Raw genomic sequence first — 26,942 nt, forward strand, 5'->3', positions numbered from 1 at the left:
TGCTTTTTTCAGGAGACTACCTACTCACACTAGCCCCCAATATCTCCACCTTGGGGATGCCTAGCAATCTAGTCAATATCACACAAGCCATGCAGCTTAACATTTTATTTTAGTTTTTCAGTCCTACGGGTTGAACTCAGGGCCTGGGCACTGTCCCTGAACTGTTTTGTTTGTTTGTTTGTTTGTTGGTTGGTTGGTTTTTTGTTCAAGGCTAACGCTCTACCACTTAAGCCACAGTGCCACTTCCAGCTTTTTTTGTTTATGTGGTACTGAGGAATGGAACCCAGGGCTTCATGCATGCTAGGCAAGCACTCTACTACTAAGCCACATTCCCAAGCCAGCCTAACACTTTTCATCAAGGAGTTGTTTGCTATTCAGGTTTGTATTCTCATATGTGTAACTTCTTTGGTGGGAATTCAGATTTGAATAAGCCTTTTTTTCAGTACTAAGGTTTGAATTCAAAGCCTCCCCTTTGCCAGGAAGGTGCTCTATCACTTGAACCATGCCATCAGCCTTTTTTTGCTTTAGTTATTTTTGTATTTGTGGGCCAGTACTGAGGCTTGAACTCAGAGCCTGGGTGCTATCCCTTAGCTTTTTCACTCAAGGCTGATGCTCCACCACTTGAGCCATAGCTCCAATTCTAGCTCTCTGGTGATGACTTGGAGATAAGAGTCTCACAGGCTTTTCTGACTGGGATGGCTGTGAATCATGATCTTCATTCAGATCTCAGACTTTTGAGTAGTGAGGATTAAGGTGTGAGCTACTAGCTGCTTTTGTTATTTTTCAGTAGGGTCTTATGTTTTTCCCCAGGGCTGGCTGTTGACTGCAACCATCTTTTCTAAGTTCTTCTAGACCATAGATGTGTGCTACCATGCCTAACTTGTTGATTGAGATGGGGTCTTACTTTTTGCCTAGGCTGGCTTCCAACCTCAGTCTTCCCAATCTCTACTTCTCAAATAGCTGGAATTACAGGTGCTCATGCTTGGCCTTTGAGTACGCTTTTATAGAGTTTCTGGTATTTCTATAGTTGTTGTGGTGGTAAGGCTTGAGATTGGAACCCAGAACTTCATGCATGCTAGACATGAGCTATGTCTCCAACTCTTGGTTTTGCTTCTTCCATGAGCTAGTATGTAAGCTATTTGATTCACACTTACACAATTCATTGGAAAAATTAGGAATGCCTATGTAATGGGGCTGAGGAATACTAAGAAGGACTGTTCTAGATCCAAACCTTTTCTCACCATGGTGCTATAGTGTTTGTGCCCTCAATGAGACCTGTATCCCTTTGCTTATTTTCTTGCAACATTCACTATGAAAATGCAAGTCAACCTGTGCTCTTCTCTCTGCAAATAGCAGTGGAGAGGCCAAAGCAGCATAGCTAGTATGGGAAAAGCACAGCTCCCAGGATTCTATCCTCCCCTCCCCTTCACTCCCATTGACTAGAGTTACCCTGATTTGTTCTATGGACCCAAGCTACCCTGAGACTTTATAAATCATTTGGTTGCAAACACAAGGAAAAACAAATCAGGGCATTAGATCTCAAACATTAGTGCATTCAAAGATTCCCTGGAAGGCTCATTAACAAATAGGTTTCTGGGCTCTGACCTCCAAGTTCTTGATAATTTACATCTCTAGTCAGTTTCCAGGTGATTCTGCTGGTTCAAAGACCATGCACTCTGCACACTACTGCATGCTGGAAATGTGTTGATGGCTTCCCAGAATTCCCTAGGAGAAGCACCAGCAAAAAGCCACTAGTTAGGATTTCTGACCTTAGGCTTTTGGTTCTAAGCAAACCCTTAAAAAGAATTTCTCAATGCCTAATTATCCTAAGTATGAATGGATGGAACTTCAATCTGAACTGTTGGTGCAGCCTTCCTAAAGATTTGTTTTTTTTTTTTTTCATAGTGGTAGTGGTGCTAGGGTTTGGACTCTGAGTCTCATGCTTGCTAAGACCAGCACTTTTACCTTTGAGCCATAATTCCAGACTACCTTTTGTATACTAGTTACCTTTCGCGTGAGCACATGCCTGGACCTTAATCCTCCTATTTTATGCTTTCTAATGTAGGTGAGGATCACAGGCACATACCACCATGTCCAGTTTCTTCCATCAAGATGGAGTCTTGAGATTTTTTGGTGGTCCTGGGGCTTGAACTTTGGACCTTGGCACTGTCCCTGAGCTCCTTTTTGCTCAAGGGTAGCACTCTACCACTTGAGCCACAGCACCACTTCTGGCCTTTTCTGTGACTAATTGGAGATCACAGTCTCACAGATAGATGTTCCTGCCTGCCCTGGCTTTGAACTGCAATCCTCAGTTCTCAGCCTCCTGAGTAGCTAAGATTACAAGTGTGAGCCAGTGGTGCCTGGCTGAGATTGTTTTAAAATGTCTAGTCTGGAATTTCAGTCCCCCAATCTCAGCTGGGTTAGCAGGCACATGCTAACAATCCCCAGCTATTGGTTGAGATGGGGATCTCAGCAAACTTTTTGCCTGGGCTGCTCTTGAATTGTGATCGTCTCAATCGCAATCTCTGAAGTCATTAGGATTATAAGCTTCCTGAACTTTAGATTCAGCACTAAGTTGAAAATCACAGGACCTGAAAGGATCACTAGGGCTTGGCATAGACTGTGAGACACCCCTTGCAGAAATTCCAATGACTGGGATGGAAGCGCTTGGCCAACCTTTTCATTCTCTGAAATGTACATATCAATAGAATCACACAGTGTTTACAATATAAAGACAATTTTATTGCCCATAAAAGCCTTTAATAAGTCATTTTTATCCTGTTTCAGTAGGACCTTATTCTTTCTGATGAAAATCCAGTCATAGCATCTCTCATTAAAAATAAAATTATTTTTTGAAATAAATAAATATATAAAATAAATAGCATATACATTTCATAAATAGTTTGTCCTTATGCACAGTATTCATGCGTAACATTTGAATATGATTTTCTAACAGCCTAGCCCTCTTCCCACTTGCAATGGCAGGAAAACTGCATGTCAGGACGAATGAGAAATCGGCAGACCCGGAACAGGGGCTGGCTCGCAGCAGGGCGGGAGCCCTGAGGATTTTCTTCAGGAGACTTTTTCAAAGCTCTGTAGGTAGCATCTGTGGCAGATTCCTTGGTCTTTCCTTTATATCCATTCTCAAGGTATTTGGGAGGATTGTGGGGCAAGACAACCCCTGACCTAGGACTCCCCTGCCACACCCCTCCCCTCCAATTCTTTGTCATTCCACCTCAGAGGAAAGAACATGATTAAAGACAAAAGTATATACAGGCTTTCCCTCAGGCCCGCCCCATCCCCCCACATCCCTCCCCAAAATAACTCAACCTTCATATACACTTTGAACAACCAGGGAACAACAGCTGGGTCAAGTTGAACAGTAAGTGCCTCTCTGTTATCTAAATTGATAGGAAGACTTGGAAAGCTATGAGTATAGTGCTTGGAGACACAGCCGTGGCCTCAGAGTTACTCAGGTCACAGATTCTCTCCCCTGCCCTCCCCGCCCCAAGTTCATTACCTATAACGGAAGAGGTCTCTGGACATGGAGGGCAACTTAGAAGGGTCTACTGGCCTGGGTAAAAAGTGAGTGAACTTCTGGTGTCGTTTAGTCCTGTATCCCTCGCGGGGTGAGCCGTCTTTGTTCAGGGCCACATAATACTGTCTCTCTGAGTCTGAGTGTTTGTACAAGGTGGAGGCATAAGTGTTGTACCAGTTTTCTTCAAACTGTTCCCGGAAAACACATTCACGTGTGAGTTTCTTCTGTGAGGGTGAGAAAATAAAGCAGAGCTCATTAGATGACTCCTTAGAACAGCAAGGCACACAGAGGGCAGACAATGGCAGTCCTCTCTCCCCCACATTATCCAGTAGCATCCAGGGTCCATCCTCTTTCACAAACTACACAAAAATGTTGTAGGTGAGATCTTTGTTTGGTTGCCTTTTTTTTCTTTGGTTGGTTGTGGGGCTTGAACTCAGAGACTGGGAGCTGTCCTTGAGCTTCCTTTGCTCAAGGCTAGTTAGTGCTCTACTACTTGAGCCACAGTACCACTTCCAGGTAAGATCTTTCTTGATGAAAGGGGATTGGAGGAGATGGCCTCCACTGCATGATTGGTTATTATTTTTTTATGCCATTACTGAGGCTTGAACTCAGGGCCTGGTGATGTTCCTTAGTGTTTTCACTACAGGCTGGTGCTGTACCAGTGGAGCCACTGCTCCACTTCTAGCTTTTTGCTGGTTAATTGCAGATAAGAGTCTCTCACATTTATCCGCCCTGGCTGGCTTGGACTCTTGGTCCTCAGATCTCAGACTCCTGAGTAGTTAGGATTAGAGATGTGAGCCACCGGTGTTTTGTTCCTCCACTGGAGTTTTGAAATGAAGGATTTCCTTCATGGGCTCCCAATGCCCCTGTGGAACCCACTGAGAAATTCCTCCCCACCTAAGGCTAAGAGCATTCAAATTCATTGAGAATGCAGTCAACGCAATCAACTGATAGGCAGAGGCCTCAGATCTATATAAAGCTCTATGCACAGTGAGCTGTGATCTTTTGTACTGAAGTGTCTCAGGCCTGTCAGTTAAAGAGCTCAGAAAAGATCTTGAAAACCTCCGCCAACCTGCCTATTTGAAGCTGGCAGCCCCAGGGTCTCTTGCCTCTGTCCCTTCTCACTCTTGATTGGGCCGCCATACTTCTTGCAAGGGTAGTGGATACAGAGTGCTGGGGACAGGCCTATCTCTTAGGTGTCAGGGAAAAATGTGTTCTGATTCCATGGGGTTGTAGGGAGCCAGAAAGCATACTATGTGACTCAAAAGTCCAAGCCAGGCAATTGGGATCCTCTGAAAAGGCTAAGGTCAGCAGGGCTTGTATTGAAGACAGGGCTTGTGTTGCAGCCTGCCCAGGCCTAGCTAGGGGCTTAGTGCTGTCAGCAGACCCTGAAACCTTCGTTTTTCAACTGTTTGTTTCATTTGGCCATTGGGATTCAACTGAAGTGATGTGGAAATCAGGGTCTCTGCTGCTAACCTCAGAATATGATTTGAAGACATTTGCCCACTGACTGAATTTCTCCTGCCTGCTAGTTAGTTATTCCTCTGGATGGCATTTTTTTTTCTGCCAGTACTGGGGCTTGACCTCAGAGCCTGAGCACTGTCCTTTAACTTTTTAGCTCAAGGCTGCCACTCTACCCTTGAGCCACAGCTCCACTTCTGGCTTTTTGGGTGGTTACTTGGAGATAAGAGTATCATGGGTATTTCTACTCACTGGCTTCAAATAGCAATCCTCAGATCTCAGCCTCCTGAGCAGCTACAATTACAGGCATGAGTCACTGGTGCCCAGCTCCTTAGCTTTTATGCTCAGGGCAGGCACTGTACTTACTGTTTGAACTACAGCTCTACTCCTGACTTTTTAAGTGGTTAATTGGAGATAAGAGTCTCACACACTTTCCTGCCTGCACTGGCTTCACAATTCTTATATCTCAGCCCCCTCAATAGCTAGGATTACAGGCATGAGTCACTGGGGCTTGGCTCTGGAGAACCATTAAAAGTGCTACATCCTCTGGGTTACTGCACTAAACCCCAACCATCTACTGACAAACAAGTGGCAGCTTGCGATTATCAGTCTAGCTGGCCCTCTAGTACAAAAAGCAAAAGTAAATGTATCACAGAAGAGCTTAAGTTTTGATGGGGCGGGGGGCTGAGTGGGTGAAGATATTGTGGAGAAGGGCCCTGAGCCGCCAAGAAGGAACAAGAAGCTAATCCTTTACAGTTGACAAAAGTGCTTTTAAGTGCTAGATAAACATCCTTTTGCCTTATATTGTCCAAACACTGGTGGGTAATAGCCTCTGCAAAATAGGAAACTATGAAGCTTACCGATCCATAGAGCTCTCCTCGTTCATTCATCCCCAGGTACAGGCCTGAGTCCACACCCCGGATGCTAATCAACCCCACAGCCAGGCTGATAAACTCCAGAATTCCTAGAGTAACAAAAGGAACACCATTCTGTTAGTCACATCAAGCTAGGGCAAAGCTGTGCGGGTGACATGACCCTCCCCCATAATGAGAAGCCACCCGTGAGAGCCGGTGGAGATTCTCTGATAAAACAAATCTGTTTCTAGGCTCCAGTGGCTTATGCCTGCAATTCTAGCTACTCAGGAGGCTGAGATGTGAGGATCATGGTTCGAAGCCAGCCTGGGCAGGAAAGTCCTAGAAACTCTTATTTCCAAGTAACCACCCAGAAGCTGGAAGTAGAGCTGTGGCTCAAGTGGTAGAGCATCAGCCTTGAGCAAAAAAAAAAAACAACCCTCAGAGCTGGAACCCAGGTCTAGGTCCTGAGTTTAAGCCTCAGGAGCAGCTCCCCACCCAGACACAGATACACACACACACACACACACCCCAAACCAAACAAAAACCCTATCTTTTACAGCAAAAATGAAACTTCAGCTAAAACACCCAGAATCTCCAGACCTCAGTTTTTACATGTGGAAAATAGGAGAACTCAATGTCTGCCTATATTTAACACATTTAATAATTTCATCGATTTATTTGGCAGTTTGGGGGGATCAAATCCAGGGCCTTGAGTGTGTTAGGCAAGCAATTTGCATGGAGCCCCATCCACCATCCCCAGCCTTCCTAGGTTTGTTATAAGGAAGACCACAAGAAGGCTTTGGTTACTAAAGGTTCAGAATTATAAGATGTTATTGTTGTCAAATAGCAGCCATTTTAAGAAATGGGAAGGCTGTTTTCTCAATGCAAGTAGTTTCTGGAGCGTTCCCAAAGTCACCTTGCTCCCCCCAGCATACACAGCATTTACTTTGCTGTCCTCCGGGCTGAACTTGTTTTGCACCCTCTCAACTCCCATGTCCTTAAAGCCACATGGGGCTGTCAACTGCCCTTAGCTGCTGCTAACAAATACCACACAGGCCACTCAGTTTGTTCAGTCTGCTCATGGCAGGAGGGAAGACTTGGCCTCACGAGAGCTTTCTCCTAAAAAGTTCTCGCAGCTAGTTCAGTCTCAAGCTGACAAGCCTGTCACTCTCCCCTTCTCTCTTGAGATTTTTTTTAAAAAAGTTTATCCACAGCAGAGTTGGCAGGTGGTATTGGACTCCATACTGATATGAAATGTTGCAACTTGAAGGGGAAAGGGAAGAAATTCAGAAATGGCCTTTTTGCTGACAAGGTTAGAGGTAAAGCCTTGAATATGTTTTCATTTACCCCATGGGAAGAAAAAGGACAACTCTAAAGAGGGGGAAAGGACCCAGAAATGAAATCCTGATGAAACTGAAGACTTCCACAGTTTTGTCCTAAGATGGTATCTCTTTCATCTAGCTACAGATGTAATAGTCAGTTGGAGTCTTCTTTGAGATTTCAGTCTCCTACCTGTTTCAAAATATACAGACTAGGGCTAGGAATGTGGCTTAGTGGTAGAGTGCTTGCCTAGCATGTATGAAGCCCTGGCTTCGATTCCTCAGTACCACCCAAACAGAAAAAAACAAAAGATGCTGTGGCTCAAGGGGTAGAGTGCTAGCCTTGAGCAAAAGAAGCTCAAGGACAGTGCCCAAGCCCTGAGTTCAAGCTCCAGGAGTGGAAAAAAATAAGCAAACAAATAAAAAATATATTCAGACTAAAAACATGGATGCAATTGTTTGACATATCCAAGATAGGAAATGGGATCACACTTAATTAGCTGTCATTCATTCTAAAAATTGAAATTATTCAGGGTAATACTATTTTAAATTGCCTACACAGGAAGCAGAGCAGATTGCATAAAACGAAAGTTTTTTTTTTTTTTTTTGAGATAGGGTCTGGCTATGAAGCCCAGGTTGGCTTTGAACTTGCAATCAATTTTCTCTCCTCTAGCTCCCAAGGTACGAAGGTCCAAATTTACAAGTGGCTAATTTTGAAATCAGGTTAAAACCTCCAGTGGGAAGTCTCCTATAGAACTCCAGAGGTTTGGCTAGTGGGTCTTAGGGTCTGGCCTTTGGTCTCTCATTTGCAATCCTCAGTTGGGTTGTTACAGTTGCTTACAGTACATAGAAGGGAGTCTTGGGAAGACAGATTGGCACATACTGATGAGAGAGACGGAAAAATGGCTAGTGCTGAGTAGAGGCTAATCAAACACCGATTTAATGGATTCACATGGTCCATCGCACTGGTTCTGCCCTGCCTAGCGTTTTAATAAATGAGCCACAAGAAGACATAGAGGCTTACTTATCTTAGTTCTAAAAGACACAGATGAGAGGGTGACACTGTGGAAAGATCTCAAGAAGATGGCAAAGTGGCCTGGCTCTACCAAAATGTGCTCCTTTCAGAGCAGTATTATAAAGTCCTGCACTATGGTCATCCAAATCCAAGGCATTTAGGTTTGGGGTTTTGTTGGACAAAAGTGAGCTCAAAGTACAGAGAGTTGATTTAACTGTACCCCTTAGTTCGTGGCTATTATACTTGTTGAGGGCTTTCCAGTCTTTCTCTCTCTCTCCCTCCCCCTCCTCTCTCTGTCTGTCTGTCTCTCCTCCATACGCTGTACCATTCATCTCCACACTTTGGGTAACCATATTTCTTCTTTGCTTTTCTGTGATGCTGGGTATTGAACTCAGTGTCCTGAGCATGCTACGTGTAGTTTAGTTACATGTAAGTTTGCCTATCTTTGAAAAATATAATAACAATTGCCTAAGAGATTTGATTGGGTGAAGTAAACTCAGAAAGATGGTGAATGATTAGCAGAACTAGCAAAAATCAAATATAAAACTGTTTACATAAAAATTGTCTGACATGGTGGTATGTGCCTTTAATCCCAGCACATGGAAGGCTGATATAGGCGAATCCTAAGTATGAGAGAAGCCTGAACTAAATAGCAAGATTCTGTCTTCGTTTTTTTGGTGCCAGTGCTGGGGCTTAAATTCAGACCCTCAGCAATGTCCCCGAGCTCTTGTGCTCGAAGATAGCCAGAGCTCTAGTTTCTAGGGTTTTGCTGGCTAATCGGCAATCATAATCTTTGAGAATTTTCTGCCTAGGCTAACTTCAAACCATGATCCTCAGTTTTCAGTCTCCTCAGGTAGGATTATAGGTATGAGCCATAGGTGCCTAGCAAAAAACTTTTATATAAAAAGAAAAATCTAATGTATTGTACTCATATAAACTGCTTTGTGGAATGGTAACTCCTTTGTACATACAACCACTTAATTATAGTAATAAATCAATAAAAAATTTAAAAAATCATTTAAAAGTGAATGCAAAATGTAGAAGGAGGGGAGCTAGTGTGAATTACTTGCCACATTTGTAAAGGTCTAGTGAGTCACATAAGGGAGGAGACTGCCCTGCTACTCAGCTGACCCTTGGCTTTAACACTCTAGGGATGAGTGCTATGCTTAGTTCTACTGTGCTAGAGGCATACAGAAAAGCAGGAGCATGTTCAAAATAGAGTGGCCATATGGTGAGGGAATTAAAAACCAGGTCATGATTTGATTCTGGGTGCTAAACTCTAAGGAACACCAACCCACAGGAGCCTTCAGTTCTTTGTTTTGCTCAGGCAGATCATATCCAGCTTTGTCTTTGTTCCTTCATTCTCTCAGTATCTCATGTCTCATGTACCCTGAGCTCACTTCTTAAGTAGCAGAGGATGGCTTGTGATCTCACCGCCAGGGACCTGGGGTGCGAAGAAAATCATGAAACCCAAGAGGTGTGGCTATTTGAGTCACCACAGTTTTTCTCCAACTCTCTGTGAACCCTGAAGCCAAAGGACAGATCATACAGGAAGTCACTTGGGTTGTATCCAGTAAGAGGGGTCTCCAACAGCTGGAATCATCCTGGCCCAGCTGTCTTTGGGCATCATTTCTCCTTGCCAACTTTCCTATTAGCTGGATTCAGACTGTGGGAACCCAGTGGCACACGATGATGGAATAGATATTTCTAAACCTTCTCCTGAATTTCAGCCAGCACGAAAGGGGAGTAAACACAAGCCATTTTCCTATTTTCCCAGCTCCAGCTGGACAGGGGTGTTAACAGCAAAGTATTAAGTAGACAAAGTTGGTCCTCCCTTCTTTCACCCCTTCCAGATCCAGGACCTCCCTCCACACTGTGTCTTCTTGACCTGCACACATTAGGCGCTGGCCTTTGGTGGACAATTTCCAGGCTTCTCTTCTTACACCTCTTTCCTCAGAGCCTCCATCAAAGCCCATTGGTCCTGGGCCCCACTGCTTCAGAATCTAGGTAGATAACTGGGTCATTGCCATTTAATCTGGTTCCATGACTTGCCTGAACTCTGTTGGCCATCCTTTTCGACCATCAAAGGTCAAGATGGCACTATCTTGGCATGTTGCCCAGGTGACATTGATCAAGATACACTATATTCACACACAGACATGTTTAATTGAAACCCATTTGTACAACTCTTTAAAAGATCATTTAAACTACTACTAGTACTACTACTACTACTACTACTACTACTACTACTACTACCAGAATCAGATTGCTGAAAAACCCAAAGCCTGCTCCATCTTACCTGGCAGGAAGTCTCTTGTCTACGGTGGCTCCCAAACCCCACTCTGCCAGTGCACAATTGGCCCTGAGGAATGTGAGGATCCCCAAGAACCTCAGTCTGGAGTAAATGCCACCAGCCCAGGCGGGGTTTGAAATATTCCTGGCTACTGATTGCAGATGGAGAGCAGGGAGCATGTGCTGTGCCAACAGGTTATTATTTGGAGTTGGGGCTGCTCTTGGGCTCAGCCTGACTCGTTCTGAGCACATGGATTCCAGCATAATCCTTGGGGGCCCTGCTCTCCAATTACAACAAATAGCTATTTACTTTACATGGCCTTTGGAGACTACCTCCTCCCCCCAAGCAGAAATCTATAATATTTTATATCTTAAGTCTGGCCTACTTTACCCTGTTGGAATGTTGACTGCTAAAGCACTTATGGAATGTTAAAGTTTCGATTTATTGAATACCCTGGCTGATTAACTCAAATGTGGAGGGAGGAAAGAGTTAGCAAAGTCAAGCTCCAACTCTTTCTAGGCCCCCCAAAAAACTGGGAGAGAGTAGGTGTGTGTTTGAAAGTTGGCAGAGAAGACTACGAAGAGTCAATTTCAATCAGTTATAATTTTCTTTACAGGAAATACATGGATCTGCCAGGAAGTAAGGGAAGGGGTAGAAAGAGGAAAGAGAAAAGGCCATTTGGAGAGGGTCTCAACTAGTTGTTGTTGTTGTTGTTGTTATAAAAGGCAAACCCAGAAATGAAGCCAGCTGCCCATAAAGTGGCTGCAAAAACATTTCTTCCTTTGCCAGTTTTATTTCCTTTGGTTTCTCCTTAAACTTAATACCTTTAGCAAGTCTGGGAGATGAAAAGAAATCAAGATGTGTCTTCAGGGAGGTCATTAAGGACCACTTATCCCAAGAGCCTATTACTGATTTCTATTGACCTTGTAGATTACCAGGCCAGCTTGGGCACTGAGTCGGACAGACACTTGTAGCAGTGGCTGCAAGGACTTAGACCTCTGCATGACCTTTCTCTACTTCCATGGCTCCTGGCTGTATGTCTCCAGCATCACACACACACACACACACACACACACTTTATAGTCAAATGATTTCAGTATTCTTTAGGCCATTTCTGGGAGCCTCTGAGGCCCGGGTGGAGGTCCCAGTTCCTCATGAAAAGAAACAAAAGGGGACTGCAAAATCCCAAGAGACAGAAAGGAAAGGAGCCAAGTGAACACTCCCTCTCTTCCCACTCCACCTTATCACCCTTTTGAGGACCGGCTGCAAGTTTATACAGACACCTGCACCCCTCTATTACCCCTCCCAACCTACTGTACTCCAGCTCTGTTTGAGTGCATTTTTCCAAGATGACATAGATCTCATTAAGGTTCCTGCCTGCTCCTAGCTAGGAAGACCAGCCCTGGGAGCTAAGTTGTTTGCTAGGCTTGGTCTTCCCCATGTACTGCCCCGTTTACTATGCCCTTCTCTGATTGATGTTGCTATAGCAAGGCATGGAGAGGATGGAGAGGTTTGTGGGTGGAGGGGGAGGGGAGGAAGTAAGGGTGTCATGCTTGAGAGGGTGGGCAGAGACTTTTTACTGGCTTAGGAGTTAGAAGGTGACCTTCTTGGATTGAAGGGACCTTGGGAGGAAGCAGAGGGCATTGGCCAGTGGGGGAGGAGGAAGGCTATCTGTCAAAGCACCTGCCTGATAGCTTAGGAGAGAATGAGACATTGCAAATAAAAAATGGCAAATTCCTGAGAAGGGAACACATTTGCTTAGAAAGCTAATGGTGTTTGTCCCAGCTCAAGGCTTCTATTGATGGAGTAATTAGTTTTGTAGGTGAGATGGGCAGCTGTGTCCTCTGAGCAATCTGCAGAGTGACAGGGATGCAAAGATATTTGTGGATGGAGATTAGATCGTCCTGTCCCATGCCCAGGTGGACACCTGTTTCTGGGATTGGGAGTGAGCACCGTGAAGCAATCACCCAGAGGTCGATCTGGGCCAAAGCGCTCCCCAGGATTGGTGTCCTTGCACGGTGGACGCCCAGAGGTTTTCCTTGAGTCCTCGGTACCCAATTCACCCTGTGCTGCCTGGCTTGGCTCCTACCCCAGGCTGAGCTACCCTGAGGCCAAACAGTGCCAATGCACGCTGGGGTCTCCGATAGCCCAGAGTGATGCGGGGCGCGGAGCTGTGTGCCCACTACGCCCGCCCCGGCCCTTGCAGGCTCGGTTTCCAGTCAATCAACCACCCCAGGCTTGCCCTCGAGGCTCGACCCGCTTAACAGACCCCATGCCCAGGCCTTGGAAGCAACAAGCTTCCGCTCCTCCCCAGCTCCACCTGTTTTTTTATTTTTATTTTTTAAAATTTTTATGGAAGACTTGGGTCCAACTCTTCCACTGAGCCCCTTGCTCCCGGGGCGGGGGGAAGGTGGAGTTGGGGGAAAGAAGAGGCTCCCGAGATTATCAGAGGGTGCGGGACCCCGCGATGTCGCACGGCTCAGCCCCACGCCAGCCATCAAGACCCGCCTCGACGGGCCCAGACGGAGACAGCCTGGAGTGTGTGTGGGGAGGACGGCCCCGCGGGCCCCACCCCGGGAACCTAGAGTCCTCGACTCCCCAGCTCAGCGTCCTCCCGCCTCCCGTCCCCAACCCTTGTCGCCGCGTCCTCACCGAAGCGACTGTGATCGTGGCGGGTGCCATGCACCGTGCCGTTGGGAAAGATCTCCAGGTGGAAACCGGTTCGACAGTAAAGCTGGCGGCGCCGCAGGATCCCCTTCAGGTGGGCGAAGTCTGTGGGAGAACCCCGCTGCAGCTTCCCCTCGATCTGGCCCAGGCGCTCGTTCAGGAAACCCGGGGAGTCAGCTAAGGGCACGTTCCCCAGAGATGATGAGAAACCATGCAGATCCCAGTCCAAAGAGGCGAAGACCCCCCCCACCTCCGCCATGGCGGGGGCCCAACGGCGGCGCGGGCTGTGCGGGGCGCACACCGGGGACCGAGCTGGGACCGCAGGGGGGCGCGAACGGCTTCTCCCCGCGGCCGGGCGCGGGCGATCCGGCGGTGCTCGTTCCGTTGGCTCGCTCAGTTTGCTCGGCTCGTTTGCTCGGCTCGTTTGCTCGCTGTGCGCTCTGCTCAGCTGCAGGAGACGTCTGTTGGCGTCCAAGGAAGTTCTCAGCGGCGGGGAGCGCGGGGCCGCGCGCTTCTGACCTTGCTCTCAGTCAGAGGACCGCGTCCCCTCCGCATCCATCCTTCCCCGCCTCGCATCGCTGCCTGCGGGCCGGCGATCAAATGCAACAAGCCACTTTATATACATACCCACTCCCCTTACATTGACATATTGGATATTTAAATACAAGCCACACCTCACTGGCATCCCCTCAGAGATTGGTGTGTGGGTTCTTTTTTTTTTTCCTTCCTCTCTTTCCTTTCTCATATCCATTTGGCTCTTTTTTAGGAGAGGGGGGTGGAGGAGTGGGGGGGGGGCAAGCGAGCTTCACTCCCTCTTTTATTATGAAAAAAATGGCAGGAAAAGAGTTACACATTGCACTGAGACAGAACTGCTTTTTTGGCAGTTTTTTTTTTTTTTCCTTTTTCTTTTTAAACTGCCGTTGGCGTCCACGGCCACTTGGGCCTGTTCCGTGGGGGTCTGGCTGTCGCATGGCTGTGTTGTCCCCACGGCCCACGCCTCCTCAGCTTGTCCCCCCCCCCCCCCAACTCCTTTTGCAAAGTGCTGCGAGATCAGGGCTGGAAGATTCCACGCGCTCGCGATCTCCCACCCCCACCCCCTACTTGTCCCTCAAGGGCTGGTGGGAGGCTCTGCAGAAGGAGGGTCTAGCTCGGAACAGGGGGTCCTCCCCCTAACTTCCTTTGTTTCTCTATGCCCCAATCCCACTCCCCACCTTTAGATCGGGGCAAGGGGGTTGAAGAAGGGAAGAATACGGAAGCCAAAGCACTTGCAACATTGACGATCGGAGGTGCTTGGTGGTTCTCTGGAAGACCTCATGGCCGGGGTTGTGTGGAGGGACTTTTGGGGTCCCAGCAGAGCTAAAAAGCCCCCAGGGTAAGGAAGACATTTTTTATTTGAAAGGGACGTTACAGTTGAGGAATAGGAGAGGTGGAGGGGGAGTAAGAACTGGAAAGCGATTTTTTTTTTTTGGAAAACTGATCCGTGCTGGCTTTCTGGGCGCGCTTTTTACAAGGCTCTCGAGAGCGAGCTCGGGGAGAGGCCATTGGAAGGCTGCTCGGGGGTTCCCCCCACTTCTTTTCTTGTTGGAAACAGGTGTTTCCTCGCTCTGTCCTGTGCCCTGTTCCAAGATATTCTACCAGGAAGAGCGACAGTTAGGGCGGGAAGCAGGCGGCAGCCAGGGCGATTGGCAATGGTGGAGACAAGCAGGGGAGCAGGTGCTCGACCTGCCTGGAGCTCCCCCCTCCTCCAGCACCTGAACCCCCCGACATCCCTCGTGGCGCTCCATGTCCCAATCGCCTATTAAAATGGCATTGTGGCTCGCTGTTTGCACCCGCAGCTGGCGCTGGCTGCCCTCCCAGCTTCCTGCACCCGCTGAAATCCCCTGCATGTTGCGCGCCGCCCCGACGCTGCCACGCCGTTGCAGCACCTCCTGCTGGACACCCCTGTAACACAGCACGTTCGAACTCAAGGTCACCGTCATTCACAGAGTGAATTCGAGGTCTTGCTTTTGAGCCCCGCCATGGACACCTCACCCTGTGTTCATTCCCTGGAACTGCAACAGTTCTTAGTTGGCAACTTCGCGGTGATCCTTTATTATTTTTTCCCCTTTCTGAAGCTCAGATTGCTCAGCAGCAATCTGTTGTGTTCCTCATAGTAGCAAGATGTACATGCAACTCATCTTTCAATTGTTGGAGACACAGATATGCAAACGGTGGTACTCATACTGGAGTATTTATGGAGGAAATGATAATGTTGTCTAGGATTTGCTTTAAAATGATCCAAAGTAACAATTGGATGTGGTGATTCATGCCTGTAATCCCAGCACTAGGCAGGCAGAGGCAAGGGGATCCCCAGTAAGAGGACATGAGCTACATGGCAATTCACGTTCAAAAACAACAGCCAGTGGCTGATTGTAACCGTACCTACTGGAAGATTGAGATTTGAAGATCGTGGTTTAAAGTCAAGCCCTGGCAGAAGACATCTGTTATCCCCAATGAACCTACCAAAAAGCTAGAACTGGAGATATGGTTCAAATGATTACAGCACCAGCCTTGAGCATAAAGAAAACACTTAGGGACAGTGCCCAGGCCTTGAGTTTAAGCCCCAGTCTTCCCATAAAAACAAACAAAAATATTATCCAAAGTCAGAAGGAGCAGGGCTGGGGATATGGCCTAGTGGCAAGAGAGCTTGCCTTGTATACATGAGGCCCTGGGTTCGATTCCCCAGCACCACATATACAGAAAACGGCCAGAAGTGGCACTGTGGCTCAAGTGGCAGAGTGCTAGCCTTGAGCAAAAGGAAGCCAGTGACAGTGCTCAGGCCCTGAGTCCAAGGCCCAGGACTGGCCAAAAAACAAACAAACAAACAAAGTCAGAAGGAGCAGACATATAGATGTCATAGCAAGCACATATTGCTACTTGTTGAAGATGGCTGGTGAGTATGTAGATATTTAGTACACTACATAGTAAATTATGTGTGGTATATATAAAATATAAAGCCTAGTACCTGTGGCTTGTGCCTGTAATCCTACCTACACAGGACGCTGAGATCTGAGGATCACAGTTTGAAGCCAGCCAGGGCAGAAAAGTCCTTGAAACTTTTATCTCCAATTAAGCACAAAAAATCCGGAAATGAAACTGTGGCTCAAGTGGTAGAGTGCTAGCCTTGAGCAAAAAAGCTTAGGGGCAGTGCTCAGACCCCGAATTCAAGCCTCAGGCGTGTCACCCATGCGCACGCACACACATGTATATCACATTTCCATAATAAGCCTTATAAACGTTGTGAGTGTGCAAAGATGGAAATCATTCCTTCTACCTTGTTTTCTCCTAAGAGTTTGTGAGTTTAGTGAGAAGTGCTCATATGATGACAGTATGTGGGTGACAAGAATACAGGACAGCAAGAAACTCAGCACCGTGTGAATTCATATTGCTAACAGAAAATGGATCTGGGGATTAGGGATGGGTTTTGGAACACAGTGGTCTTTGTAATATATGGACCTTGAAGTAAGAAGGGAAAAATAATTTTGCAGGGCTGGGAATATGGCCTAGTGGCAAGAGTGCTCGCCTCGTATACATGAAGCCCTGGGTTCGATTCTTCAGCACCACAATAAAGAAAACAGCCAGAAGTGGCGGTGTGGCTCAAGTGGCAGAGTGCTAGCTTTGAGCAAAAAGAAGCCAGGGACAGTGCTCAGGCCCTGAGTTCAAGGACCAGGACAAAAACAAAAGCAGGAGGCGAGCTAGAGGTGTGGCTCAGTTGTAGAATGCCTGCCTCGCAAGCCTATGGCCCTGAGTTCCAATCCCAGATCTGCTAAAAAATAAAAAATAATTTTGCAAATTCAGATCAGAATTCACTTCCAGGAAGGAGAAACTGGAACAACTGTAACAAAGAAATCAGAACAATTGTAATTGGTAAAGCCTAATTATTATTTTTTTAACTCAAAGGGCTCATGCATGCTTTACTTACTTGCTGGGCCAGACCTTTACCACTTGATTCATGCTTCCTAGCCAGCCTTCTTGCTAGTTAATTTGGAGATAGAGTCTTGCGGACTTTTCTGTCAAGGTTGGCTTTGGATCTTGATCCTCTGGATCTCAATCTCCTTGAGTAGCTAGGATTACAGTGGGGCCACCAGCACCTGGCTTCTGTTGTTGGTTTTTTAAAATGAGTATCCAACGAAATATGCATATGAGACTGCTTTGTGAGGTAAAGAATTTCAATATCTATGATGATGTAATTATATATTGATAATGCCAAAGACTATTTCCTCAACAGCCCCTTCAGGGCAGTGTTGTATTCTTTGCTCCTCAACATTTTTAAAGTCACACACAGTTGGCAGGTCTGGTGTCATACTGGATGTAAATTCAGAGCTATAAGCATTCCATTGCCCTTCAGGGGTCTTCAAGATCAAGTCAACCGGTGATTCTCCTAGAAATAATATTTTCTGTGAAGCATCACAATGAACAGAGCACTTTCAGAAAGTTACTTGGTTTTCACAAGCTTGTGGAGTGAGTGGTGTCATTGTCTCCTTTCACATGGGAGGAAATTGACTGGGAAGTTAGGTGGATAGCACAGTACCAAATAGCTACATAAGGAGCAGAGTCCTAATTTGATCGCTGTTCCATGGGGCCAATAACTCTCAACCCATGTAATCATGAGATCATGCAAAGATGGATATGCTAAGGATGGTAAGGTTTGAAAATATGTGACTTACAGAAAAATATCTCTTTAGAATGCAACCCCTGGCCAGGATTGTGCTGGCTATATGGGAAGAAAGAAAAATGTAATACAAGCAAACATTAATGGAGTCTGACTATCTCTAAAATGAAGGTAAGTGAACCCCTTTGCAGGTGAGGATGGAAGTGAACCACTGGTGGGAAGTGCTCAAGGTTGATGTGAAAAATAAAGCAATTTATGTGGAAAGGATATGAGGAGAAAAGTCCTTAAGGAAAAAGACAGCTAAGTGCAGGAATTTTTGAGATTTCATTGCAATCAATATAAACAAAAACTGTATGATGCATAAACATGAGGGTTTCTGTTCTGGTGGACCCAGGCACAAACAGGAGACCCTATTTGAAAAATAAAGAACAAAGCATATCTGCCTAGCAGGCATAAGTTCAAACCCTAGTTCCACTACAGCAATTCCACTATGAAGAAAATAAGGCAAGGGAGTTCTCACATTTCTAGTGTTCTGGATTAGCTCAGGACCCTTCGTGGTAGACAAGTGCTCTACTACTGAGCTACACACTTAGCTCCCCAAAAGGATGTTTGTGACTTCAGCTGCAAGTGACAGAGGTGAGTGAGGGGTAGGGGCTCTATTCCTGGGCGGAGAAGGGAATACTGATAAGACTAGTGTTTCCCCACCCCATCCATACCCCTAGAAGGTGGAAAAGCACATCTAGGACTGTTATTCTGCCCCATTTAGAAAAAATTGTGGACAATTTATAAAGTGAGTTTCTCAAGCTGACCATTGGTGGCTCATGCCTGCAATCCTAGGTATTCAGGAGGCTGAGATCTGAGGATCACAGTTCAAAGGCAGCCAGTGTAGAAAAGTCTGTTATCTCCAATTAAGCAGCAAAAAGTCAGGAGTGGAGCTGTTGTTCAAGTGGCAGAGCCCTAGCTTGGAGAAAAAAAACACCTAAAGGATAGTGTCCAGGTTTTGAACTTAAGTCCCAGCACTGACACACAAAACAAAGCAACACAAACAAGCAAATGGACTAACAAAATTTCCCTCAGAGAAATTAAGAGCTGTATTTGTAGGGAAATCCTGCAGAGGGCGCAGTCATCGACCTCAGGTGCTCCTATTTACTGAGGATGTGTTTAGCATTGTTCTGAATGACTTTATCTACATTATTTCCTGTAAGCCTTATCGAAGCTGGAACAAATACTTTCATTCCCATGTTTCCTATGAGGAAACTGAGATCCAAAGAGATAAAAAAAAGCCGTAGACATAAGGTTTTCTTTTTGTAGATGATGGGAGTGAAATCCAAGGCTCTGCACGTGCTAGGCAAGTGCTTTCTTGCTGAATTACACCTGCGGCCAACCCAGATACTTTTGAACCTTTGATCTTATTTTAGGACTTAGCCCAAATCCAACTACCTCACCAACGACTTCACAGAAAAACTTGTATAGTGTCTTTGTCCTTTGTCCCTCCCTGCCTCTTGCTTCCCTTGCTTTAGGTGGACAGCAGCAGAGGGTAGCCCTTGAGCATCCATCTGCAATATCAGACTTCCTACTTTCTGAGTATTAGCTTCAAGCCATTGTAGGTGCTGGTGACTGTTTCCTACTTTGTATGATGCAGATGAGATTTGCTATGAAGCTTAAGTGAAAGAATACACAGGATACACTTAAAACTGTCCCTGGCACATATCCTTCTCCCCCCTCCCCCCCTCCTCTGTCACCACTTCCTCCTCCTCTTCCTTTTTTTTTTTTTTTTTTGGCCAGTCCTGGGGCTTGGACTCAGGGCCTGAGCACTGTCCATGGCTTCTTTTTGCTCAAGGCTAGCACTCTGCCACTTGAGCCACAGCGCCACTTCTGGCCGTTTTCTGTATATGTGGTGCTGGGGAATTGAACCCAGGGCCTCATGTATACGAGGCAAGCACTCTTGCCAGTAGGCCATATCCCCAGCCTCCTCTTCCTTCTTTTGTGGTGATCCTGGGGCTTGAACTTAGAGCCTGGGCGCTTTACCTTACCCTTCTTTCTTTCTTTTTCTTTTTTTTGCTCAAGGCTCACACTCTACTACTTGAGCCACAGCTCCACTTCTGGCTTTTCCCTGGTCAATTGGAGATAAGGGTCTTAGCAGCCTTTCCCGTCCAGGCTGGCTTTGAATTGTGGTCTTCTGTTCTCAGCGTTGTGAGTCGCTAGAATTACAGGCATGAGCCACTGGCACATGGCTTGTCATTATTCTTAACATTATGTACCCATTGCTTGACTCAGCCATATTTCTTCCTTGAGTTTCCCCAAAAGATGCTCTTCCCTAAGTAATGAGGTAGATAAGAACAGTAGCTACTTGGCCAATCATCCTCAAAGCAATAACCAACAATTCCATTCATCTTTCCTCAAGTTTCTGGGCCCATTTGCTTCACTCTGGACTTGGGAAGACCTTCTCAGAAACAGGGTCAGCCCTGGGTGGGCAATCAAAGTAATAAAGGGAGCCAAGGGAAAACCAGGAATTGCTCATTTGTGTAATTCGTTTATTGAGCATGCTAAGCACCAGGGAACTTTTCTATGTGTCTTCCATTTAAATCACACCATTCCACTGTGAGAGTGATGCTATTATTTTGATTTTGAGCAGATGCTGTAACTGAAGGCTAGAGAAGTTAAAGCTAGTGGTTCAAGGTCATAGGCAGTGTGTGGGGTTGAAATTCAGCCTTGGAGTTGGGCTCCTGAGACTGCTGCGGATCACTGTTCTGAGCAATGTTGAGGCCTTATTTAAATTGGTGAGTGTTCTGGCAGCCAGTGTTGCATGCCTGTAATCCTAGCTACTTAGAAGGCTGAGATCTAAGGATCGGGGTCTGAAACCAGGTTCCCTGGGAGACTGCTTTCTCCAATTAACTACTAAAAAGCCACAGGTGGAGCTGTGGCTCATAGGGCAGAGTGCTAGCCTTGAGCAAAAAATACCTCAGTAACAGCACCCAGGCCCTGAGTTCAAGCCCCAAGACTGGCACGCGCACACACTCTCTCTCTCTCTCTCTCTCTCTCTCTCTCTCTCTCTCTCTCTCCTCTGTCTCACACACACACACACACACACACAAAGGTCAAGTGCTCTAACGCTACCTAGTCATCTGCTGCACAGGGAGAAATCCACGTTAAAAGAGCAGTCTCAGGGCTGGGAATGTGGCTTAGTGGTAGAGTACTTGCCTAGCATACATGAAGCCCTGGGTTCGATTCCTCAGCACCACATAAACAGAAAAAGCTGGAAGTGGCGCTGTGGCTCATGTGGTAGAGTGCTAGCCTTGAGTAAAACACGCTCAGAGACAGAGCCTCAGGTCTTGAGTTCAAGACCCAGGACTGGCAAAAAAAAAAGAGTAGTATCATTAACTTGGGTAGGAGTGTATTTGGCATGCACATGGCTAAGGTTCCATGTCCAGCACTGTAAAAATAAGTTTTTTTCTTTTCTTTTCTCTTCTTTTCTTCTTTCTTTTTACTTTTGTCCTAGGTACCTGTGTCTAGGGTTTTAAATATCTGCAAAAAAAAAAAAAAAAAAAAAAGCAAACTGTTTTCAATGTCCTACCCCCAATTCCAGGGTTCAGAGAGGAAAGAAAATCCCTTTGGCTGGGATGAGCCCTCAATCTACCTGTCTGGTCAGTGCCACTGAGCCACGAGTGTCCTTTGTCTCAGCTGTCACTCTTCGGTGGGCCTTCCCGTAATAGGCAAAGGTAATGGACCATTTCTTCTGGCTGAAACTTGCCATTAGTCGGCTGATGATGACATCTTTGTGAAATGATCTGTTAGTCCTCCAAGGGGGAATGGAAGAGTGGGAGGCCATGGAATGTGGCTCTAACCCTGTAACCTCGGGTCATCTCCCAACTCTATGAATGGGACTGTTTGGTGGGTGTGCACAATTAGGGGCTGGGCAGTGGGGGAAGGGAGAGCAAATGGGAGCAGAGACTATGGCTTTGTTTTCTCACTTCAGATGTATGTTTCTGTCTGTGTTTGTGATGGTGCAGAGGCTATGACATAGTTCATGTGGCTAGGCAACAGTGAGAACATATGTAGACGTGTAGCCCCTGGATTTTGCACAAAACCCATGCTGGGTTCTTTTGAATTAGTGGTCATTTCCCTTTTTGTTACCTGAGTGATTGTTTTGATGTGACAGCCTGAGGGAGGGGGTGTTCCTCTGATGCCCTAATTTTCTTCAAATCTAGAAGATGACTGGGCTGCTGGGGTGGCCTTATTGAAGGGGGGAAATGAAGAGCCAGACTTTGAAGTCAGGCCCCACTTTACCACGCGAACCCCACTTTACCACGTAAACCTGAGATAAGCAGGCCCTGTGAGCAAACCCAGGACAAGCTTATTAGGGCACAGCCGGTCGAGAACTCTAACGACTGGGAATGCTTAACTCTAACTGCCCCTAGAATGCCTTGAGCCCTGAGCCAATCAGATTTGTACTCATAATCTTGCTTGCTTAAACACCTGATTGCTGTAACTTTGTCTTTTGCCTTTATAAGCTCTGTGTAATCGCAGCTGGGGGCTGCCTCCTAACCTCCGCTGTGTCGGTGGGTAGGACAAGGCCCGGGCCGCAGCCCCGCTTGAATAAAGTCTTGCCTTGCTATTGCATTTCGGAATGTCTGAGTCTCGGTGGTCTTCTTGGTGGTGGTTTTGCGACTTGGCATAATATTTGGGGTCTCTCTCTCTCTCTCTCTCTCTCTCATATCTGAGGCTTGAATTCAGGGCTTGGGCACTGTCCCTGAGCTCTTTTTGCTCAAGGCTAGTGTTCTACTACTAGAGCCACTGTATTACTTACAGTTTTTTGGTGGTTAATTGAAGCGTCTCACAGACTATCCTGTCTAGGTTGGCTTCAACCACAATCCTGATCCTTAGATTTCAGCTTCCTGAATAGCTAGGATTCTAGGATTCTAGGTGTGAGTCATTGGCATCTGGCTTTTTTGTTTTTGGGTTGGTCGTGAGGCTTGAATTCTGGGCCTGGGTGCTGTCCCTGAGCTCTTCAGTGTAAAGCTAGCACTCTACCAGTTGAGCCACAGCGGCACTTTTTGGTTTATTGAGTGGCTTATTGGAGATAAGAGTCTCACAGACTTTTCTGCCTGGGCTGGCTTTGAAGTGTGATCCACAGATCTCAGCTGCCTAACTAGCTAGGATTACAGGCGTGAGCCACCGGTGTCAAGCTATCTGTATTTGTCTTTGTAAAATAAACTTTATTCTTTTTTTCTTTTTTTTTTTAAAGGCTTCTTATATGTACTTGCCAGATGCTTTGGAGCAGGTACCCTGAAAAGTGCTTTCTTTGTTGAGCTTTCTGAGATTCCTGAGGAGGTGTGCCTTCTGCCCTGTGGCTTTCTGGGCAAGAGCCTTCTTGCCTACAGGAAGCACCCTTTTTTGCTGGACTTTTAGCTGTAGCAGTTTTTGTTTTTGTTTTTAGAATCTTTCAGGAGGTTTTCAGACAGAAGCTCCAAAGAGTTATGCTTTTCTTTTTTAGGTCTGAGATTGGGACTCAAAATTCGTTCCTACTGCTTTCGCTCATTTATTAGAACCCTACCGATTAAACTCTTTTCCTCTTTCTTTCTTCTTCATTCTTTCTTTCTTTCTTTCTTTCTTTTCTTTCTCTTTCTTTCTTTCTTTCTTTCTTTCTTTCTTTCTTTCCTTCTTTCCTTCTTTCCTTCTTTCTTTCTTCCTTTTCCTTCCCTTCTCTTTCCTTTTCACTCCCTCCCTCCCTCCCTCCCTCCCCCTCCCTCCCTCCCTCCCTCCCTCCCTCCTCCCTCCCTCCCTTCCTTCCTCTCCTTCCTTCCTTCCTTCCTACCTTCCTTCCTTCCTTCTTCCTTTCTTTCTTTCTTCTTTTTGCCAGTCCTGGGGCTTGAACTCAGGGCCTGAGCACTGTCCTTGGCTTCTTTTTGCTCAAGGCTAGCACTCTACCACTTGAGCCACAGCTCTACTTCTGGCTTATTCTGTGTATGTGGTACTGAGGAATCAAACCCAGGGCTGCATGTATGTGAGGCAAGCACTCTGCCACTAGCCCATATTCCCAGATCTCTTTTTCCTTTTTAAAATATAATTATTTTGGTTGGTTGTAGGGCTTGAATTCAGGGCCTGGGTGCTATCCCTGAGCTGTTTTTATACTTAAGGCAAGAGCTCTACCACTTTTATTTTTTTTTTTAAGATTTTTTTTTTTTTTTTTTTGGCCAGTCTGGGCCTTGGACTCAGGGCCTGAGCACTGTCCCTGGCTTCTTCCCCGCTCAAGGCTAGCACTCTGCCACTTGAGCCACAGCGCCGCTTCTGGCCGTTTTCTGTATATGTGGTTCTGGGGAATCGAACCTAGGGCCTCGTGTATCCGAGGCAGGCACTCTTGCCACTAGGCTATATCCCCAGCCCCTCTACCACTTTTAGACACAGCCCCACTTCCAATTTTTGAGTGGTTAATTGGAGATGAGTCTCATGGAGACCTTTCTTCCCTGGCTGGCTTCGAAGCATAATTCTCAGATCTCAGCCTCCTGAGCAGCTAGGATTATAGACCAGAACCACCAGCACCCAACTTTTAAATAAATTTCATTGTTATTATTAAGAGGGGTTACCATTTCATAAGTTAGGTAATGAGTACATTTCTCTTTTTGAACAGTCACCCCTTTCTCCACTTTCCCCCAGCGTCCCCTTGCCATCCTTGTTACATAGGTCATTTTCCTCTAGTGGATTCTGAATTGCATTTCTTCACCTATTCTACTTCTTCTGTGCCCCTTTGCTCTCTCCCAAAAGAAAAAAACAAAAACAACAAAGCAAAAACCAAACACCAGCACCACCACTGCCACCACTATCTTCCTTTTTTCTTTAAAGACTTTTTTTTACAGGGCTGGGAATATGGTTTAGTGGTAGAGTGCTTGTCTAGCATGTATGAAACCCTGGGTTTGATTCCTCAGTTCCACATAAACAGAAAAAGCCAGAAGTGGCACCACTGTGGCTCAAATGATAGATTGCTAGCCTTGAGCAAAGGAAGTTCAGGGATAGTGCCCCGGCCCTGAGTTAAGCCTCAGGATTGCCCCCCCCCCAAAAAAAAGCACCACATTTTCTTTTCCAATTGTACCAGTACTGAGGCTTCAACTCAGGGCCTTATGCTCTTATTAGTTTATATCCACTCAAGGCTGGTACTTTGTCACTTGAGCCACATCCCCAGTTCTGGGTTTTTTGCTGGTTAATTGGAGATAAGAGTCTTTTAGATTTGTCTGCTCAGGCTGGCTTTGAACTGTGATCCTCAAATCTCAGTCTCCTGAATAACTAGGATTATAGGCATGAGCCACGGATGCCTGAGTGCCTGGCTGCTCTTTGAAGTTTCTTAATTTAATTCTCACTCATTCTGTGTCATATTTTCTTTGCCTTCATGACTTTGCAATAATCAAAAATTGGTCATCTGGCCTTCTTTCTCTGGCTTCCATATTCTTGGCTACCCATTTGGTCTGTCATTCACCAGGCTTGACATACCTGCTTGTGGTGGGCAGTGAGTAGGAACTGGAGGGTGAGCTTGATGAGCTGTAGGCATTGGGGAACCTTGTGTATTCCTTATCCGAGTGCAGGGATCATGCACTAAAACCCTCTTCTGATCAATAGCATCTACAATTGCCACTAGCTTGACAGCATGATGCCTGTGAGGCTCATCAGAAAGGAAACTGCCACATGGTTCAGGCAGAAAAGAGTTTAAAGGGAGGGAGAGCAAACTGCAGGCCCACATGAGACGGAGGTGCATGGAGACATAGGGGGAGGAAGAAGAGAAAAGAGGAGGGGACTGGTGTTGAGCCAGTTTCTATAGGGAAAGGTGGGAGGTGGAACCAGAGCGACATGGAAGTGATCTCCGAGCCTGGGGAAGCTCTCACTGTCTAAGGAAGGTGTGACCATGGTGGTCCAGGATGTGACTTCAGTGGATGAAGAAGTGACCTTAGAGTCTAGGGTCCTTTGCTGACTCACAGTCAGTGGATTGACAGGTGATTACTGGTTTCAGCATGTGAAGAGGAAGTGGGGAGGGGCTATTCTCCTGGGCAGACCTAACAATGCTCAAAGGAGACACAGGGCACCTGACCAGTCAAACAACCGTGCTGATGGCATTTGCTGAGAAAGAGGGACTACTCATGGTGCACATGACCGCTTGGCCTGTCTACGCTGGAGTTGTGAAAGAAGAGTGTGATTCAGAAAAATGGAGTAGAGGAGGAGTGGAATTTCACCTTGGAGGAGGGCACAAGGACAGATCTGGAGGATGGGAGAATTGTGGCATGAACCAGGATCGGTGGCTCCTGCCTGTAAATCCTAGGTACTCAGGAGGCTGATATCTGAGGATCACGGTTTAAAAACCAGCAGGAACAGGAATGTCTGTGAGACTCTTATCTCAAATTAACTATCAGAAAACCAGATGTGGTGGTGTGGTTTAAAGTAGTAGAGCACTACCCTTGTGCATAAAAGTTCAAGGGGCAGCACCCAGGCCCTGAGTTGAAGTGCAGTATGTCTGGAGAGATGTTTGTTTTTGCCTTTTTAAAGTGCCTTTCCTGGGGCTTGAATTCAGGGCATGGGTGCTATCTCTAACCTTTGTGCTTTGGCTAGCACTCTATCACTTGAGCCACAGAGTCTTATGGATTTTTCTGTCTGGGCTGGCTTCAAACTGTGATCCTCAGATCTCAGCTAGGATCACAAGTATGAGCCATTAGCACCTGGCTTATGTCTGAAGAGTTGAGATGGGATCTTCCATCCAATGCTCACGATTTATAAATAACCCCCCCTCCCTTTCCTTCCTGTGATTCTAAACAGGATGAATCTGAGTGTGGTAGTTTGGATCTTTAGTGTCTCCCAAAGTCCCATGTGTTTAAGGGTTGGTCATCAGCTTGGTGCTATTGTCATGTGACAGAGGATTTTAGGTCATTGGGGGCATGTCCTTGAAGAGGATTGTGGAACTTTAGCATTTTCCTTTATCTTTTGTGTTTCTTGGCTCTTGATGAGATGACCAGTTTTGCTCCTTGTCATTCCCACCAGAGGTAAAAAAGCAATGAGTTAACCCTTCCTTCCTTTCTTCCTTCCTTCCTTCCTTCCTTCCTTCCCTTCCTTCCTTCCTTCCTTCCTTCCTTCCTTCCTTCCTTCCTTCCTTCTTCCTTCCTTCCTTCT

The 26,942-nt window shown here is 46.3% G+C and overlaps 1 protein-coding gene across 1 annotated transcript; it reads right to left on the reverse strand.

Moving 5' to 3' along the window:
* Window positions 1-2,758: 2,758 nt before the first annotated feature.
* On the reverse strand, window positions 2,759-13,774 carry Fgf16 (fibroblast growth factor 16). The gene is made up of 3 exons (XM_048335963.1): window positions 13,133-13,774; window positions 5,860-5,963; window positions 2,759-3,762 (listed from the first exon to the last, which is right to left on the reverse strand). Exons 1-3 carry the CDS (start codon window positions 13,404-13,406, stop codon window positions 3,517-3,519), a joined length of 624 nt encoding a protein of 207 aa, XP_048191920.1. The 5' UTR covers window positions 13,407-13,774; the 3' UTR covers window positions 2,759-3,516.
* Between the last annotated feature and the right edge of the window lie 13,168 nt (window positions 13,775-26,942).

This window comes from Perognathus longimembris, chromosome 28 (assembly GCF_023159225.1).
Source record: "Perognathus longimembris pacificus isolate PPM17 chromosome 28, ASM2315922v1, whole genome shotgun sequence".
In the NCBI taxonomy this organism is placed as follows: Eukaryota; Metazoa; Chordata; class Mammalia; order Rodentia; family Heteromyidae; genus Perognathus; species Perognathus longimembris.

Excerpts from the sequence above, each read along its gene's own strand:
- Fgf16 (XM_048335963.1), bottom strand. The coding sequence starts at position 13,406 with ATGGCGGAGGTGGGGGGGGTCTTCGCCTCTTTGGACTGGGATCTGCAT. Across the intron at positions 5,964-13,132 it reads CCACGATCACAGTCGCTTCG|GAATTCTGGAGTTTATCAGC; the intron begins GTGAGGACGCGG and ends TTGTTACTCTAG. Across the intron at positions 3,763-5,859 it reads GAGGAGAGCTCTATGGATCG|AAGAAACTCACACGTGAATG; the intron begins GTAAGCTTCATA and ends TCACCCTCACAG.